General features: G+C 44.0%; 1 protein-coding gene across 1 annotated transcript in view; it reads right to left on the bottom strand.

Moving 5' to 3' along the window:
* Positions 1-12,104, bottom strand: part of LOC115135427 (rho GTPase-activating protein 40-like) — a 32,650-nt gene extending 20,546 nt beyond the window's left edge. Inside the window, exons 1-3 of the mRNA XM_029670114.2 lie at positions 11,888-12,104; positions 5,575-5,810; positions 4,904-5,178 (exon numbers count right to left, since the gene is read on the bottom strand). Of these exons, the coding sequence (XP_029525974.1) occupies positions 4,904-5,178; positions 5,575-5,810; positions 11,888-11,967 (591 nt within the window). The 5' untranslated portion in view covers positions 11,968-12,104. The remainder of the gene's footprint in view (positions 1-4,903; positions 5,179-5,574; positions 5,811-11,887) is intronic.
* Positions 12,105-19,117: the final 7,013 nt, after the last annotated feature.

The following is a 19,117-nucleotide window of genomic DNA, read 5'->3' as shown; positions in this document are numbered from 1 at the left end:
CTCCCATCTCGGGGCCGCTCAGAGACGTGATTTCCTTTTATTCTGATAGGTCAACTGTCTTTCTTAATAGAGTCAGTTACAACTGTTCTGCTCCTTTGAGAATGGACACCAGTGGAATGAATGAATTAGACTATTTAACAAAGAGATTCTCTAAGGTGTTTTGCATTTTTTGCATCTTTGCTGATGTCTACTTGACTCAGCAGTGGCTGCTGGTGCAAAAACATAGAATAAAAGACTGATTGAATGGCGCAGGTGGCTGCCGTTTTACGGGCTCTTAACCAATTGTGCTATTGTGTGTATGTTTTCACATTATTTGTAACTTATTTTGAACATAATGTTTCTGCCACCGTCTCTTATGACCGAAAATAGCCTCTGGATATCAGGACAGCGACTACTCACCTCATACTGGACAAAGATTTATTCTTTAACGAGTCGGACGCAAAGGATTGACTTCAGACAACCGACAAGGCCAACATCCCCATCATTCGCAGGAGAAAGAGACGGAGATATCAGGGACGTAGGTCGGGGTGCCTTGTAAGGATCCAACGGCTAGTGGGTTAATCTACCATCAGTCCTATTAGCCAACGTACAATCATTGGAAAATAAAATAGACGAGCTACGATCACAAATATCCTACCAACGGGACATTAAAAACTGTAATATCTTATTTTTCATCGAGTCGTGGATGAACGACGACATGGATAAAATACAGCTGGCCGGTTTTACGCTGTATTGACAAGATAGAACAGCTGCCTCCGGTAAGACAAGGGGTGGCGTTCTGTGTATATTTGTAAACAACAGCTGGTGAACTAAATCTAATATTAAGGAAGTCTCGAGGTTATGCTCGTCTGAGGTAGAGTATTTCATGATAAGCTGTAGACCACACTATTTACCAAGAAGGTTTTCCACTTTATTTTTCGTAGCTGTCTATTTACCACCCCAAACCGATGCTGGCACTAAGTCCCCACTCACTGAGCTGTATAAGGCCATAAGCAAACAGGAAAATGCTCACCTAGAGGCGGAGCTCCTAGTGGCCGGGGACTTTAATGCAGGGAAACTTAATCCGTTTTACCTCATTTCCACCAGCATGTAAAACGTGCAACCAGAGGAAAAAAAAACTCTGGTGTCGTACAAAGCTCTCCCTCACCCTCCATCTGGCAGATCTGACCATAATTATATTCTCCTGATTCCTGCTTACAAGTAAAAACCAAATCAGGAAGCACCAGTGACTCGGTCAATAAAGAAGTGGTCAGATGACAAAGATGCTAAGCTACAAGAATGTTTTGCTAGCACAGAGTGGAATATGTTCTGGCATTCTTCCGATGGCATTGAGGAGTACATCACATCAGTCACAGGCTTCATCAATAAGTGAATCGATGATATCGTCCCCATAGTGACCATATGTACATACCCCAACCAGATGCCATGGATTACAGGCAACATCCGCACCGAGCTAAAGGGTAGAGCTGCCGCTTTCAAGGAGCGGGACTCTAACCCGGAGGCTTAAAAGAAATTCCACTATGCCCTCAGACAAACCATCAAGCAGGCAAAGCGTCAATACAGGACTAAGATTGAACCGTGCTACATTGGCTACGATGCTCATCGGGTGTGGCAGGACTTGCAAACTATTACAGACTACAAAGGGAAGCAGAGCCGCGAGCTGCCCAGTGACACAAGCTTACCAGATGAGCTAAATTACTTCTATGCTCACTTTGAGGCAAGCACCACTGAAGCATGCGGACAACTGTGTGATTACGCTCTCTAGAGCCAATGTGAGAAAGACCTTTAAACATGTCAACATTCACAAGGCCGCAGGGCCAGATGGATTACCGTGACGTGTACTTCACTAACATTTTCAACCTGTGCCTGACTGAGTCTGTAATACCAACATGTTGTGCCCAAGAACACCAAGGTAACCTGCCTAAATGACTACCAACCCGTAGCACGTCTGGAGCCATTAAGTGCTTTAAAAGGCTGTTCATGGCTCACATCAACCCTATTATCCCATTATCCCATAAACTCCAGACCCACTCCAATTTGAATACAGCCCCAACAGATCTGCAGATGCAATCTCTATTGCACTCCAACACTGCCCTTTCACACCTGGACAAAAGCAACACCTATGTGAGAATGCTATTCATTGACTACAGCTCAGCATTCAACACAATAGTGTCCTCAAAGCTCATCAATAAACTAAGCACCCTGGGACTAAACACCTGCCCTCTGCAACTGGATCCTGGATTTCCTGACGGGCCACCCCCAGGTGGTAAGGGTAGGTAACAACACATCTCCCACGCTGTTCCTCAACAAGGGGGCCTCTCAGGGGTGCGTGCTCAGCCCCCTCCTGTACTCCCTGTTCAGCCATGACTGTATGGCCAGGGCACGACGCCAACACCATCATTAAGTTTTCAGACGACACAACAGTGGTAGGCCTGATCACCGACAATGACGAGACAGCCTATAGGGAGGAGGTCAGAGACCTGACCATGTGGTGCAAGGACAACAACCTCTCTCTCAATGTGACCAAGACAAAGGAGATGATTGTGGACTACAGGAAAAGGAGGACCGAGCACGCCCCCATTCTCATCGACGGAGCTGTAGTGGAGCAGGTTGAGAGCTTCAAGGTCCTTGGCGTCCACATCACCAACAAACTAACATGGTCCAAGCCAGAGGTGTGGATTCGAGTCACAAATATAATGTCTTGCAACTCGACTTTGACTTTAACACCAATGACTCGTGACTTGACATGGACTTGAGCCTTATGACTAGACCTGACTTGATACCCTCCCCATTGCCTAAATATTAAAAATGATGCTATTAAAAAAAGTGTGCAGCACATCAACTCTTCATTTAACTGATTACAGTTTGAATCGGACAGCAGCCAATCAAATTGTGCGTGGCAGTGCAGAGGAACATTGGTGGGTGAACTCAGATGGAGCCCTTGGAATGATACCCAAAATTATTATTTTCGGATATAAAGACGACGCTGTATCAACAACAAACGGATTGCAACTTGCAAAACATGCAGAAAGAAAATTACAGATGGAGGAGCAACAATTTCCAACTTTGTTCGACATTTGAAGTTGCACAAAGAACGATAAGTCGTGGCTAATATAGCCGACAGCTATCCATCACACGAGGTTGTGTGTGTGTAACTTGTTTCATGAGTTTCTTTTTGCTGGCTTGTGATGTCTGGAGCCTGTATTGTTATGTGTGCTCCTCACTGCTTGCCTAGATTAGACTTGCAGATTGACTCACCACCACGCTGTTTGGAGCTGGAAAAGATCAAATGAGCACATTTGTGGCAGAGTGCCTCCTAGAATGGTTGTGTACTCTTCCTAACCTGCTGATTACAGCGAGTGCTTGAACCTCTGATTGTGTTTATGCTTCACACAAATCCCACCATTCCCCTCTCTGCTGTCCTCCGCAGTTTTCTCCATTGATAATGAATGGAGAACGTCGGCTTATTTCATCTGAGGCACCGCATGCAGATACAGTTTTCCAGATAGAAATGCAATATATAGATCTGTACTCCATTCTCTATTCTACACGGCAAAGGCTGTTGTAGGTGATGTACTTCTATGCAACCAGCCTACCACGCCTCTCCCGATGTCACAGAGGGGGTGGGGGGGTCTTTCTGATGGCTACCCATGTATTTCCATGGAAATATAACGTTTATTTGAAAAGTAATAAATATATAGATATTTTTTAAAAGCATACATGATTTGCGTTAATGTAATATGCTATTACTCTTGTTAAACATATGAAATGGTATTACATTTGGTGAAGAGCACATGATGACTTGTTTAGGACTCGAAACTCAAAGTTTAGGACTTGACTTGATGGTATTGACTTGAGACTTGACTCGGACTTGCCTGTCTTGAGTTGGGACTTGACTTGGGACTTGAGTGCTAAGACTTGAGACTTACTTGTGACTTGTAAAACAATGACTTGGTCCCACCTCTGGTCCAAGCACGCCAGGACAGTCATAAAGAGGGCACGACAAAACCTATTCCCTCTCAGGAGACTGTTCTACAGCTGCACCATCGAGAGCATCCTGACTGGGTTGCATCACTGCCTGGTATGGCAACTGCTCGGCTTCCGACTGCAAGGCACTTACAGAGGGTAATGCGTACGGCCCTGTACATCACTGGGGCCAAGCTTCCTGCCATCAAGGACCTTTAAAAATGTTCAAAGGCTCCAGCCATCCAAGTCATAGACTGTTCTCTCTGTTTCCGCACGGTGGTACCGAAGCGCCAAGTCTAGATCCAAAAGGCTTCTTAATTTAACAGCTTCTACCCCCAAGCCATAAGACTCCTGAACAGCTAATCAAATGGCTACCCAGACTATTTGCATGTCCCCCCCCCCCCAAACCTGCTGCTACTCTCTAATTATTATCTATGCATATTCACTTTAACTCTACCTACATGTACATATTACCTCAATTACCTCAACTAACCGGTGGCCCCACACATTGACTCTGTACCGGTACCTCCTGTAGATAGCCTTGCTACTGTTATTTTACTGCTGTTCTTGAACTATTTGTTGTTTTCATTTTATTTCTTTTTTTGCTTAACACTTATTTTTCTTTAAACTGCATCATTGGTTACGGGCTTGTAAGTAAGCAATTCACCTGTTGTATTCGACAAATACGATTTGATTTGAAAGAATACATCGAATTTTATGTGTGTATTTGTCTTGTTTCAGCTGCTTGTACAGGAAATCCATCATGTTATCACAGGAAACAGAAACATGTTATCACAGGAAACAGAAAAGCTGCGGTTTGATTGCACCTTGATTGAACAGAGCCAGTACCCCCCCCCCCCACAAAAAAAATGTGTCACATAGTCACACAGCCTCCAGGCTGTACCATATCAGTGTGAAAGTAAGTCGTCAGTCTGACCTGAGCGATGGAGGAGGGTGATGAGCTAAAGACGTCCCTGACGTCGCGCGGCGGGGGTTTGCTCCTCTTCCTCAGGGACAGGGTGTAGGAATCAAGCCTCCTCTGGACGGCTGCGGCCTGCGTACGGGTCAGAGTGGACAGTAGGATGGCCTGGTCAACATCCTGGTCTTCTCTGTCCTGTTCCCGGTCTCTGTCTCTGTCTGGTCTCTGCTGCTGCTGTCTTATCAGAGTAGACAGACCTGCATCCTGGAGCCACTGCTCCTCTTGCTCTCCCTCTGAAACACATAACAGCTTCATGACAGAGACGATACATACGGCATACTTCTGTACGCGTGTGTGCTTGCCTGTCTGCATCTGTGTGTGCATACGTGCTTGCATGCATGCTTATGTGACTGTCCATATTATACTACAACTTGCAGCTCCATGCATAACACATGTACCGTCTGAGGAATGAATAAACTGTATTTTTTAGAGGGAGAGTACATTGCAGTATTGCACATAATATTGTCGCTCCATGTATAGCAGACACACATGGTTCAACAGAACACAACTCGCTACAAAAACAACATGCAACCAAATAACAACCGATTTTCATTGTTTACGTCATAACAATAGGCCTATGGAGGTAATTAATTGACTGACTGACACTAGTCCTGTGTCTCTGTGCTTACCTTCAGAGTGTCTGGAGTCTCGACTGGCGCTGTCAGTGTCAAGGTCAATATAACCGCTATCTTGGCTGCGTATGGTCTCCACCTCACTCCAGAAGGAGTCCAGGCACAGTTTGTCAGGGTGCTGTTGTTGTGGTTCCTGGTGGGACGCTGTACATTTGTCCTGTTCAGCTGCAGCTTGGTCCTGGTAGCTTGGCCTGGCCCAAGGCTTACCGTTCATCTCGGAGGGACTGGGGCTCCTGACAACCAGATAGACGGGAAGAAACAATAATAACATATCAGAAGATAAACAGAGAGAGGAGAATAAAATGTGAGAGAGAGACAGGGAGGATCCAGATTCCAGAGAGATGGAGAGATAAAAAACTGGAGGAGGGATGCATGGAGGGAGGGAAGGAAGTAGAAGAGGGAGCGTGGACTGGACACAAAGACTCAGATTTCCATTGTTCTCAAGAATAGTCCCGCAGGCGTGATACTGTGTGGGACCCCTAGATGTCGCTGTGGCGCTCTTTCCAACCAAGCTTTTCTCTCATTTAGATCAATTCATCCACTGATTGTGATGGCATAATGTGTATCGATATGAATTCCAGATACAGATACAAGAGTTGCATAGTGTTCTAAGCATGGTTGACATAATTAAAGCCTAGACAATAAAATATATTAGTCTTACCCCCCCCCCTTAAAAAAAACATTTGCACCGACTTATTCAGGAAAAATTTACTTTCTACGATGGTGATATGTGGTCTCACCTAGCTTTCTTTAGATAGGATTCAGAGGGAAATCCCTTGACTAATAATAGTGATAGTAGTTCCAGGCTGCTGTTGGAGTGTACAGTGTAATGTAGCTGACAGGTAGTTATTATTGCTTATTACTAGTCAACTGAGAAACAGGGACAAGGCCCAAGGCTACTTCATAATGACTGCATTGAATGTCTACCTGTGTCTCCACTGTTAGTAAGTTGTTGACTCACAAAACTGAAGTGTAATTTCAGTTCTGTCAAAACTCACTTTCCCAGTCAGCAAAGAAGTATCTCGGAGATTCCTATGCATGATATCGTGTCTGTTTGATGGCTTACTAATAACATACTGTGTGTGTACATTCTTAAAGGGATTAGGACTTTCACTTGAGTCATTTTGAGGAGTGTGCAAGTAATTTACAGACATTACTGGCAGTGTAGCCTAGGCTGAACCCTTTAAAGACATGGTAAAGTCTACTACACCTGTTGTATTCGGCACACGTGACAAATATAATTTGATTTGAAGTTGGTTTCCTTTATTTTCAGTTATATTCAGTTACCTGTATGTGCTATTGATAACATTCAATCCACAATCATTTTTTTTTACAACTATTGATCCTCTGTGGCTAAATTAAGCTCTTTGGGTATATTTTGAACATTGAGATAAAAATTTTTTTAAACTATATATATATATAAAATTATAAAAATTATGTAAATATTTTTGGGGCCTCTTGGACCCAGCCCCTGACTCACACAATTGACCAGTCAAAAATATTATGCTGTTTTTATCTTATTTATTAAAACAGTTACCCACTCAAGGCAAGCCCCCCCACCACCGTTACCCACTTGTTCCTCCTACCTCCTCTCTACAGCATCAGGAGCAGGCCGTCTACATTCATTGAGCTGTCTACATTCATTGAGAGAGCGCTCCTGAATATTCCTGTGATTGGCAGTTCAGTAAATAATTGGACATACCTACTCATTCCAGGGTTTTTATTTATTTATTTATACTATTTTTTACCTTTTAGAATAATAGTGAAATAACACATATGGAATCATGCAATAACCAAAAAAAGTGTTATAAAAAAACATTTTGATTTGTTTATTTAAAATTCTTCAAAGTAGCCACCCTTTGCATTGATGACAATCTCCCATTTTTAATGATTATTATTATTATTTTCTTGCTGCCTCTTGGGTCCCTCCGGACCTGTTCCAAGGAGTTTCAGCCCCGGTAAGCCCCTGCATTAACCTGGCCCTGTATACAGGGGAGGATTGACTGGTGTTGCCAGTTTCTGTGACCCTTTAAAAAGCTTCTTAGAATAATTTTGAAATAAACAGATAATCCCTTGATATCCAAGAACAGGCTCACCGTTCTTACAACAGGATATTTCACAAGTTGTCCCAAAGAAAGACCCAAAACCATCCCAAAACTAATGGATAAAAAATACACATTTTCATTTTGTGGACAATTTCTGATTCCATCATTCTTCTTCTTCTTTTTTGCATCCTACACTATTTATCTGGCATACAATAGAAAGGTTAAGTTCCTCAAATCACAACAGAGAACAAATAATTTTAATTAAAAGTGTATCTGGTATTTTCCCTCACAACTTTGTAAGCCTGACTATTAATGCTCAGATACCCTTCCACACAAAATCATATGAACAGAATCAGGCCTGCTCTTACCACAGAACATCTGCAGTACACACACAGCCCATTCCCTCTCCATCTGTGCCGTCCTAAAATAGGCTGAACCTGCCACAACCTGTGGAACGCGCACAGCACATGATGCCCCACAGAACTAAGTCCTACAGACAAAATAGGCTAACATCATCAGCAACAAACACATTCTGCTTCCACAGTCAGTCAGCCAAACATAAGGAAACTACTGTTGATTCATTGAAACCCGTGTTGATAGTGAGACAGTACTGTGCCATGGAGTGGGCATATAGTATGCAAAAGTGCCCCATTACTCAAGAATTGACATCATGATTTACTCAAAGTCTGAGTAAAGCCTGTGATCTCAAGCTAAGATTCTACCCTAACTGAGCAGGCAGCAGCTCCACAAACATACATACCTGTTGGTAACTTGGGAGCTTGATTTGGATCGCAAACTACTGAGGGGGCTGCAGGTCAGTCGGAGCCTGAGTCTGTTTAGCGGCGTGTGAGGTAGAAACTGCCTGGAAGAGTTGGACATAGGAGCAAGCCTGCTCACTACTTCCTTTCTGCCTCCCATGTCCTCCCACTCAACAAATGTCTCCAACAGTAGAATCAACTGGCTTTTACCAGTCTTCGAATAGGATAGCAATCCATCTTCAGTTTCCGCTAGGAATCAAAAATTGGTCAGTGCTCCAGGGCTTTTGCTGGCCAAGTGCATGTAGAGTTAGAGGTATGTGGGGTGACTGAAAGAGGAATGCGTGAGCGATGGTGGCTACGCCTCCACGCCACATCAGTCATCAACACCTAGCTAGCTGTCCCCTCCCTCTGGACACACCCTAACCCTGTAGTCCTGGCTCCTATACTGCCACACATCCAGAGCCAAAGTGGATTAGCAACACCCCCGCCCACAAAGCACACACACAACTTTCACAGAAACACACATTGCAGCTCCCTCCAGTCGAAGTCCAAAACAAACCCTCATCACAAATCAACTCTAACTAAGACAATGTCAGTGCACCAAAGCTGATAGGTTATTGATAACAGAAACGTTGACATTTCACAAGATAATTAGGCCCAAGGTGGGAAATGCTGGTAGATTTTGGCATTGGCTCGTATAATATATATTCTTACCTGGTTCCCCAGAGCATTTGAGAGCATTAAAAAGCATACGTGTGTGTGTGTGTGTGTGTGTGGTGTGTGTGTGTGTGTGAGAGAGAGAGAGTGTCAGCTCTGGAAGAGAGAACCTCACTGCTAGAGTGGTGAAAGCAGGATGGGGTACCTTGTTTTCTGTGATTTATCTCCATTCCTTATTTATTTTCTGAAAAACATTTGGCTGCAACTGTTGGACCAAAAAGTGATTTCCCCACCCTGATTAGACCTACCAAGATCAGACACTAGTAGCCCTTTAACTGCCACTAAATCGATACATAAAAATCGAATCATTCCTTTTTACCATCCACATTCACACAGACCATAAATTGGTTTGCTGTAGCAGATATAGCAAACTGCTAAGACTAAAATGTAAATGTCATGTAAATGTCATGTAATTGCGTATTCACAAAACTCAATCCAATAAATCAACATGAGGAAGATAGCTGTAGTGACATCGTCATTCCCTGAAGGTCCCTGGTTATTAATAGTCTCCATACCTGTGTAAGGTGACATAGTTGAGAAAGCCAGGTGAACAGGCCTGCCAGCATTATCTGCTAATGAACCTCATCCTCCCTATCTCATCTACTCTCTTTCACTCTCTCTCCCTCTTTCACTTTCTCCCCTCCCGATAACACTATTTTTTCAGGAGATGATGTCAACAGAACAGACATCAGGCTACATCAGGTGAAAGGGGGGGGGGGGTCGTGTTGTTTTGAGACTATCAACAACAGACTAGCTTGATATAAAAATTCTCCTCATTGTATGTCAAATGTAAGCTTGACATTATCTTCAATATTGATATCAGATAAATGCTTACAGCAGTGTAAGTAGTTCAGGCTGATATGCTTACATTTTGATTCAACATTTAATGAACCTTACAGCCTATTGTATGGAAGCGGGAAAGTGGTGACACAAGTAGCATATTACATATGCTTTCATAATCAGGTCACCCATTAGAGTAGTTTCTTGAAAGGTATGAAAAGGGCTATTATTATTAGGCTTTGTTTTTTGTTGTTGTCAGAAAACCAGTCTTGAAGCATTTGAAAATGTATACAATCAGCTCAGAGCAGAACTATCCGTAGGAAGTCCCGCACAATGTTTACAACCACAGGAATATTCCCATGAGATTTCAGTGAACCTGCTAAGTGAAAGAGATCGGTAGCGAGCTTGCTACCTCTATGCTAATGTTAGTTAGTATAGAGCTACCGCATTTAGCTCACGTCTTCCATCTAAATAACACAGATAAAACTAACCAAATGTAAACATGTCTGCCAGCTGTTGGTAGCTAACTGCTGATGTTGTCATAGATAACACAAGCCTATGGGAAAGAGTCATTTTCAAGGTGTTTGTGGGGACTGCGTGTTGCGGTAATTCGGTTGCTCTGTGGCTCTGAGGGAGTTTGCTGTATGGCCTGCCGAGTGGAGGCTAAACTGAAATGCGATGCTTTGGCTATGGATCTGATCGCCAATCCCTGATCGGCTTTCTTTGGAGGGGTTTGATTGTGAATTTTGATCCATGGGCAAGTTTATTTTTGGATCTTCTTGTTGAAGAGGCAGCAGATAACGTTAGCTTGCTAGAGCTAGCTATCCTCTTCCTCCATTTCTGAATGAATTTTTGGCTATTTCTTGCAATACACTGTAAGTGTACTGCCACATGTCGATAGCATCGCTAAGTTTGTCACCGGTATGGACTAGTAACTATCCTTAACCTAGCCAGTTAGACAGTGATAGCCGCAAGCTAAAACCGGGGAGAGAGTGGAGAGAATTAACTTTCTATAAAGGCTGTAATTGTAGCAATATGTTGTGAATATTGTAGAACAATCCATACAAAAACACAAACAAATCTATATAAAAAATGTGTCATTTACAGTTTACCATGTACATAAGGCTACAGGCAATATATTCCTTTACTGTGTGAGTCATAGAAAATGACGGTCCTGCGTTCGTGGCTTTCCTGCAGTCTTCATGGTTTTTATATGTGCAGAAAATAAATTGTTCCATCGTAAACTAACAAATAATTGTTCAAGTTAGAACCCATGTGAATTTGTTAATGTATAGCACCAACTACATAAATATCTGATAAGGTCCATGATCTGCAACATGGACTTTAAGCCTAGTTAATACTGTCACAACCCAGAGTAACCCAATGGCTACCAAGTAATGTAATGAAGTAATGAAGTAATCTACTCGGTCATCTCATCACTGACAGACTAGAGTCTACTAGGCCACATTCTTAATCCTAACAGCTGAATTCCTTTGGAATCCTCTTATGTACTAGAGAATTCAACAGTTAAGTCATGCAGACCTAGCCTGGTTGGAGTTTCTATTCAGCTATAACATTCCACTCCTGTCATCTCCCAAATGTAAAAAAAAAAACGGTACCCAGACGAATGCAGACCTGGGATAGAGACTTTCTTTCAAAGGGTGATCACCACAGTACATGGGAAGGAAGAAGAAAGGAAAGAAAGGCTCAGTGAAGAAAGTGATCTGGTTAGTGCTCTGATCGGTTGTAAATTGACAACATAGCTCATTATCAATCAATTAGTACTCAAAACTGTTTGTCTATACCCAGCACACAATGTATTGTGCTTCCGGGTAAAAATAAGAGCATTGGTAGAAGTAATCCATTAATTCAGAATGACAACACTGTATCTCTGTCAATTACGTGTCCAGTAAGGAGTGAAGAGAGTAATTTACATAATCCAGCTGCACAGTCCCATAAACCCAGAGTTGAGTTGAGGTTAGGGCCTATAAGGGCCAAGTATAAGCCTACCTGGCCTTGGGTCTGGGTGGTCCATTAGCTTTTTCTGAGCCTTGCTGCCTGGCCCGGGAGCCACTTCTCCACAATGGCATCCTGCCTATCTCCCTTTCTACCCCAGGCAGGCTGTGATTGTTGCTGCTAACGCTGCCTGCTGCAGCGTAGTAGTATAGGAAACAGCAGCTGCCCCCCGGCCTTCCCCACTCGCTCCACTCTGCAAGCTGCTTCCTTGTAATCGCCTCAGGCCGTAAACACATTACAGTCAGCAAGGAAGTTAGGACAGGGACCGTTTCATTGGTCTCACTGTGTTAGTGGGACGTCACGCTGTCCGTCGCATCCTGAGACAGGAAAGGAGAAGGCCGAGCTGATGGTTACTGGGATAGGGGGCTGCGGGTTGTGGGCAGCATGCCTAGCTGAGTCTAACCAATGCAGCCTGGCCTCAGAGCAAAACATATTGTATTTTACAAAAATCCATGCCAATCCATTTAGTATGATAGACGTAACATAGTAAATGTAAATCCCGGGACACTCAAATTAGTATGATAAATTGTGTTTGGTATGGACAGTAGGTTACTTTTATGGCAGGGGGTTAAATGAGGGTCACGCAGAGTGTTTCTTGGGTCTTAAACAAATATACTTTGAAACAAAAGTACACCCCACACACATGATTATGGGCTTAAAAAAAGACACCTGTACCATGTCAGATATAGAGTAGAAATGTATTCAATGTTTTTGCATCCAAATATTACTTTGTATACATCACAGAACACTGAAATATAACAAAACCGTTTGACATAAAAACACGGGATATACAGCACATTCGGGAAGTATTCAGACCCCTTGACTTTTTCCACATGTTGTTATGTTACGGCCTTTTGAAATGATAAACTTGGATTAGCTAACACAACGTGCCATTGGAACACAGGAGTGATGGTTGCTGATAACGGGCCTCTGTACGCCTATGTAGATATTCCATTAAATATCAGCCGTTTCCAGCTACAATATTCATTTACAACATTAACAATGTCTTCAATATATTTCTGATCAATTTCATGTTATTTTAATGGACAAAAAACAAGGAAATTTCTAAGTGACCCCAAACATTTGAACGGTAGTGTATGTATGTATGTAGCATAGCGTATTTCCAGTTTTATTCACGTTTTCAAGAACTGGTGACAAATAATGCACTCTGATTATTGCATAGATTGTATTGGACACCTATGATGTGTGTAAAATGCTTTTTTAGTTTGTACTGATTATAATGAGCTAATGCTAAGTTATTTGCCTGCTATGTGTGGCATTATACGCATTCTGGGTGTCACGTAAACGTCTGTCAGACCAAATATGTTATAATGAGGTGAAGGAATTATGGTTCACTTATCTTTCGGGTAAACTTACGGAAGTGAATGAAGGGAAGTGAATGATCGTAGATGACACACCCCCTTCAACATGCATGCTATAAACAGATCTAACTCATCTTGTCTCCTCTTATTATCTTTGGTTGATGCGAAAAAACAAACATGGCGGCACACACAAACTACCAATCGTCGTATTACTTTCGATTTCTAGAAAGTGTTTTACTTAATTATTTAGATCACCCACGATGTGATTAATTGTAAATAGTAATTGCTATTAGCTAATACATATTGTAGTTTCTGTCAGCCGAGAGTTGTAAAAATATGTGTTTTGACAATCTTTCCTCAGTTAGAGCTAGGACAAATGTAGCCTACATTTTCCGGTTTGGAGGATTGTTTTATGCTGTAGCTACTTCTGTGAATGTCTGAATATTGCATCCAAAAATAAACTGATCACATTCTGGACATAACTTTGTAAGGACTGTGTTTTTTGCTAAATGTTTCTGTGAGAAAGCAGTGTGGCCAGCTCAAATGCTGATTGTTGCGTCAATCGAAACTGGAAGTTCTAAATAAGCAGTCTAATCACACCGGTTTGAGCGTACGCTGCAGGGACCACTGTAGAATGATCATAGCCATTTGTTGGTATGTGTGAAAAGGAATGATGGAGGCCACTGTGTTCTTGGCGACCTTCAAAGCCGTAGACATTTTTTGGTACCCTTCCTCAGATCTGTGCCTCAACACAATCCTGTCTCATAGCTCGAAGGACTGCTCTGAGGCCATGAGAGGGCTCTTTGGAGGAAAGGAGGATGGTTAGTTGGGGTGTATGGGTGGGCATATAACTTTAGCATTTTAGATAATTAGCAACTTTTTTAGCTACTTTGCAACTACTTAGCATGCTAGCTAACCCTTCCCTTAACCTTGTAACCTAACTCCTAACCCTAACCCCTACCCTAACATAGCATATCATACTAAAGCAGTCAAACATAATATATCATACTGAATGGGTCAAATGCGATCTATATGTACCACGGCCGCTATTACATTGGTAGGCCAATATAATGTATCCTAACGTAGTTATTTAAATAACTAATTGACCGATGTTGGTTCAACTATTTGAATTCCATTTCATTCTGTTTTTTTCTGTTTCACTAGAGATAAATCAGATCAAGCTGTGCGATGTAAGATGAGATAAGAGATGTTTCAAGACTAGTCATTCAACTGAGACTGCTCTTCTCTGTATCACGGAGGCCCTCCGCACTGCTAAAGCTAACTCTCTCTCCTCTGCTCTCATCCTTCTAGACCTATCGGCTGCCTTCGATACTGTGAACCATCAGATCCTCCTCTCCACCCTCTCCGAGTTGGGCATCTCCGGCGCGGCCCACGCTTGGATTGCGTCCTACATGACAGGTCGCTCCTACCAGGTGGCGTGGCGAGAATCTGTCTCCTCACCACGCGCTCTCACCACTGGCGTCCCCCAGGGCTCTGTTCTAGGCCCTCTCCTATTCTCGCTATACACCAAGTCACTTGGCTCTGTCATAACCTCACATGGTCTCTCCTATCATTGCTATGCAGACGACACACAATTAATCTTCTCCTTTCCCCCTTCTGATGACCAGGTGGCGAATCGCATCTCTGCATGTCTGGCAGACATATCAGTGTGGATGACGGATCACCACCTCAAGCTGAACCTCGGCAAGACGGAGCTGCTCTTCCTCCCGGGGAAGGACTGCCCGTTCCATGATCTCGCCATCACGGTTGACAACTCCATTGTGTCCTCCTCCCAGAGCGCTAAGAACCTTGGCGTGATCCTGGACAACACCCTGTCGTTCTCAACTAACATCAAGGCGGTGGCCCGTTCTTGTAGGTTCATGCTCTACAACATCCACAGAGTACGACCCTGCCTCACACAGGAAGCAGCGCAGGTCCTAATCCAGGCACTTGTCATCTCCCGTCTGGATTACTGCAACTCGCTGTTGGCTGGGCTCCTGCCTGTGCCATTAAACCCTACAACTCATCCAGAACGCCGCAGCCCGTCTGGTGTTCAACCTTCCCAAGTTCTCTCACGTCACCCCGCTCCTCCGCTCTCTCCACTGGCTTCCAGTTGAAGCTCGCATCCGCTACAAGACCATGGTGCTTGCCTACGGAGCTGTGAGGGGAACGGCACCTCAGTACCTCCAGGCTCTGATCAGGCCCTACACCCAAACAAGGGCACTGCGTTCATCCACCTCTGGCCTGCTCGCCTCCCTACCACTGAGGAAGTACAGTTCCCGCGCAGCCCAGTCAAAACTGTTCGCTGCTCTGGCCCCCCAATGGTGGAACAAACTCCCTCACGACGCCAGGACAGCGGAGTCAATCACCACCTTCCGGAGACACCTGAAACCCCACCTCTTTCAGGAATACCTAGGATAGGATAAAGTAATCCTTCTCACCCCCCCCCTTAAAAGATTTAGATGCACTATTGTAAAGTGGCTGTTCCACTGGATGTCTTAAGGTGAACGCACCAATTTGTAAGTCGCTCTGGATAAGAGCGTCTGCTAAATGACTTAAATGTAAATGTAAATGTAAAAAAAAAGAAACATCCCTTTTTCAGGACCCTGTCTTTCAAAGATAATCCAACACTGTTTCCCATGCTTGTTCAATGAACCATAAACAATTAATGAACATGTGGAACGGTCATTAAGACACTAACAGCTTACAGACGGTAGGCAAATTAGGTCACGGATATGAAAACTTAGGACACTTTCTACTGAATCTGAAAAACACAAAAATAAAGATGCCCAGGGTCTCTGCTCATCTGCGTGAAAGTGCCTTAGGCATGCTGCAAGGAGGCATGAGGACTGCAGATGTGGCCAGGGCAATAAATTGCAATGTCTGTAATGTGAGATGCCTAAGACAGCACTACAGGGAGACAGGACGGACAGCTGATTGTCCTCGCAGTGGCAGACCACGTGTAACAACACCTGCACAGGATCGGTACATCCGAACATCTCACCTGCGGGACAGGTACAGGATGGCAACAACTACTGCCCGAGTTACACCAGGAACGCACAATCCCTCCACCAGTGCTCAGACTGTCTGCAATAGGCTGAGAGAGGCTGAACTGAGGGCTTGTATGCCTGTTGTAAGGCAGGTCTTCACCAGACATCACCGGCAACAGTGTCGCCTATGGGCACAAACCCACCGTCACTGGACCAGACAGGACTGACAAAAAGTGCTCTTCATTGACGAGACGCACCAGTGGTGATGGTCGGATTCGCGTTTATCGTTGAAGGAATGAGCGTTACACCAAGGCCTGTACTCTTGGAGAGGGATCGATTCGGAGGTGGAGGGTGGTCATGGTCTGGGGCGGTGTGCCACAGCATCATCGGACTGAGCTTGTTGTCATTGCAGGCAATCACAACACTGTGCATAACCAGGGAAGACATCCTCCTCCCTCATGTGGTACCCTCCTGCAGGCTCATCCTGGCATGAGGAGGCATGATTTCCTGTGCGTGATTTCGTTCTGTGCATGATTTCCTGCAAGACAGGAATGTCAGTGTTCTGCCATGGCCAGCGAAGAGTCCAGATCTCAATCCCATTGGGCACGTCTGGGACCTGTTGGATCGGAGCATGAGGGCTAGGGCCATTCCCTCCAGAAATGTCCGGGAACTTGCAGGTGCCTTGGTGGAAGAGTGGGGTAACATCTCACAGCAAGAACTAGCAAATCTGGTGCAGTCCATGAGAAGATGCACTGCAGTACTTCATGCAGCTGGTGGCCACACCAGATACTGACTGTTATTTTGACCCTCCCCTTTTGTTCAGGGACACATTCCATTTCTGTTAGTCACATGTCTGTGGAACTTGTTCAGTTTGTGTCTCATTTGTTGAATCTGATGCCGATACAAATATTTACACATGTTAAGTTTACTGAAAATAAACGCAGTTGACAGTGAGAGGACGTTTCTTTTTTTGCTGAGTTTAGTAGGGAGTTGTAGTTTCCAACAGGCCAATATTCTAAACACATGCTTCGTTTGCAAATGATGTCCGAGTGTTGCAGCGAGCCCCTGGCTATCCGTAAATAAATTTAAAAAAAGAAAATGGTGTCGTCTGGTTTGCTTTAATATAAGGAATTTTAGCAATTACAGTTGTGGCCAAAAGTTTTGAGAATGACACAAATGTTAATTTTCACAAAGTCTGCTGCCTCAGTTTGTATTATGGCAATTTGCATATACTCCAGAATGTTATAAAGAGTGATCAGATGAATTGCAATTCATTGAAAAGTCCCTCTTTGCCATGCAAATGAACTGACTCCCCCACAAAAAAAACATTTCCACTGCATTTCAGCCCTGCCACAAAAGGACCAGCTGACATCATGCCAGTGGTTCTCTTTTGAAAAAAAAAAGAAACATTTTTATTTAACCAGGCAGGTCAGTTAAGAACAAATTCTTATTTTCAATGAAGGCTTAGGAACAGTGGGTTAACTGCCTGTTCAGGGGCAGAACGCTAGATTTGTACCTTGTCAGCTCAGGGGTTTGAACTTGCAACCTTCCGGTTACTAGTCCAACGCTCTAACCACTACCCTACTGCCCTGTGCAGCATTCTCATTTGGAATGAATGTCTCCAGTATTGAAGGTCCCCAAGAACACAGTGGCCTCCATCATTCTTAAGTTAGGATCCACCAAGACGCTTCCTAGAGCTGGCCGCTCAGCCAAACTGCGCAATCGGGGTAGAAGGGCCTTGGTCAGGGAGGTGACCAAGAACCCAATAGTCCCTCTGACAGAGCTCCAGAGTTCCTCTGTTGAGATGAAAGAATCTTCCAGAAGGACAGCCATCTCTGCAGCACTGCACCAATCAGGCCTTTATGATAGAGTGGCCAGATGGAAGCCACTCCTCAGTAAAAGGCACATGACAGCCCACTTGAAGTTTGCCAAAAGGCACCTAAAGGACCATGAGAAACAAGATTCTCTGGCCCGATGAAACCTGGGCTCCTGAGTGGCACAGCGGTCTAAGGCACTGCATCTCAGTGCAAGAGGCGTCACTACAGTCCCGGGTTCAATTCCAGGCTGTATCACATCCGGCCGTGATTGGGAGTCCCATAGGGTGGCGCACAATTGGCCCAGCATCATCTAGGTTTGGCCGGGCTAGGCCATCATTGTAAATAAGATTTTGTTCTTAACTGACTTGCCTAGTTAAATAAAAAGTTACATTTAAAAAAATAAAACAGAGATTGAACTCTGTCCTGAATGCCAAGCGTCACGTCTGAAGGAAACCTGGCACCATCCCTACGGTGAAGAATGGTGGTGGCAGCATCATACTGTGGGGATGTTTTTCAGCGCCAGTGACTGGGAGACTAGTCAGGAATGAGGGAACGATTAACAGAGCAAAGTACAGAAAGATCCTTCTGAGTGCTCAGAACCTCAGACTGGGGCAAAGGTTCACTTTCCAACTGGACAACGACCCTAAGCAAACAGCCAAGACAACACAGGAGTGGCTTCAAGACAAATCTCTGAATGCCCTTGAGGGGCCCAGCCAGAGCCCAGACATGATCCTGATCGAACATCTCTGGAGAGACCTGAAAATAGCTCTGCAGCGACACTCCCTATCCAAACGGACAGAGCTTGAGAGGAACTGCAGAGAAGAATGGGATGAACTACCCTAATACATGTGTTCCAAGCTTGTTGCGTCATACCCAAGAAGACTCAAAGATGTAATCGCTGCCAAAAGTGCTTCAACAAAGTACTGAGTAAAGTGTCTGAATATTTATATAAATATGATATTTCAGTTATATTTTTTAAAATATATTTGCAAAAATGTATAAAAACCTGTTTTTGCTTTGTCATTAGGGGGTATTGTGTGTAGATTGATGAGGGCGGGGGGGAGGGAGGGGACGATTCAATACATTTTAGAATAA

This window comes from Oncorhynchus nerka, linkage group LG2 (assembly GCF_034236695.1).
Source record: "Oncorhynchus nerka isolate Pitt River linkage group LG2, Oner_Uvic_2.0, whole genome shotgun sequence".
Classification (NCBI taxonomy): Eukaryota; Metazoa; Chordata; class Actinopteri; order Salmoniformes; family Salmonidae; genus Oncorhynchus; species Oncorhynchus nerka.
This window is presented reverse-complemented; position numbering and strand designations above follow the sequence as displayed.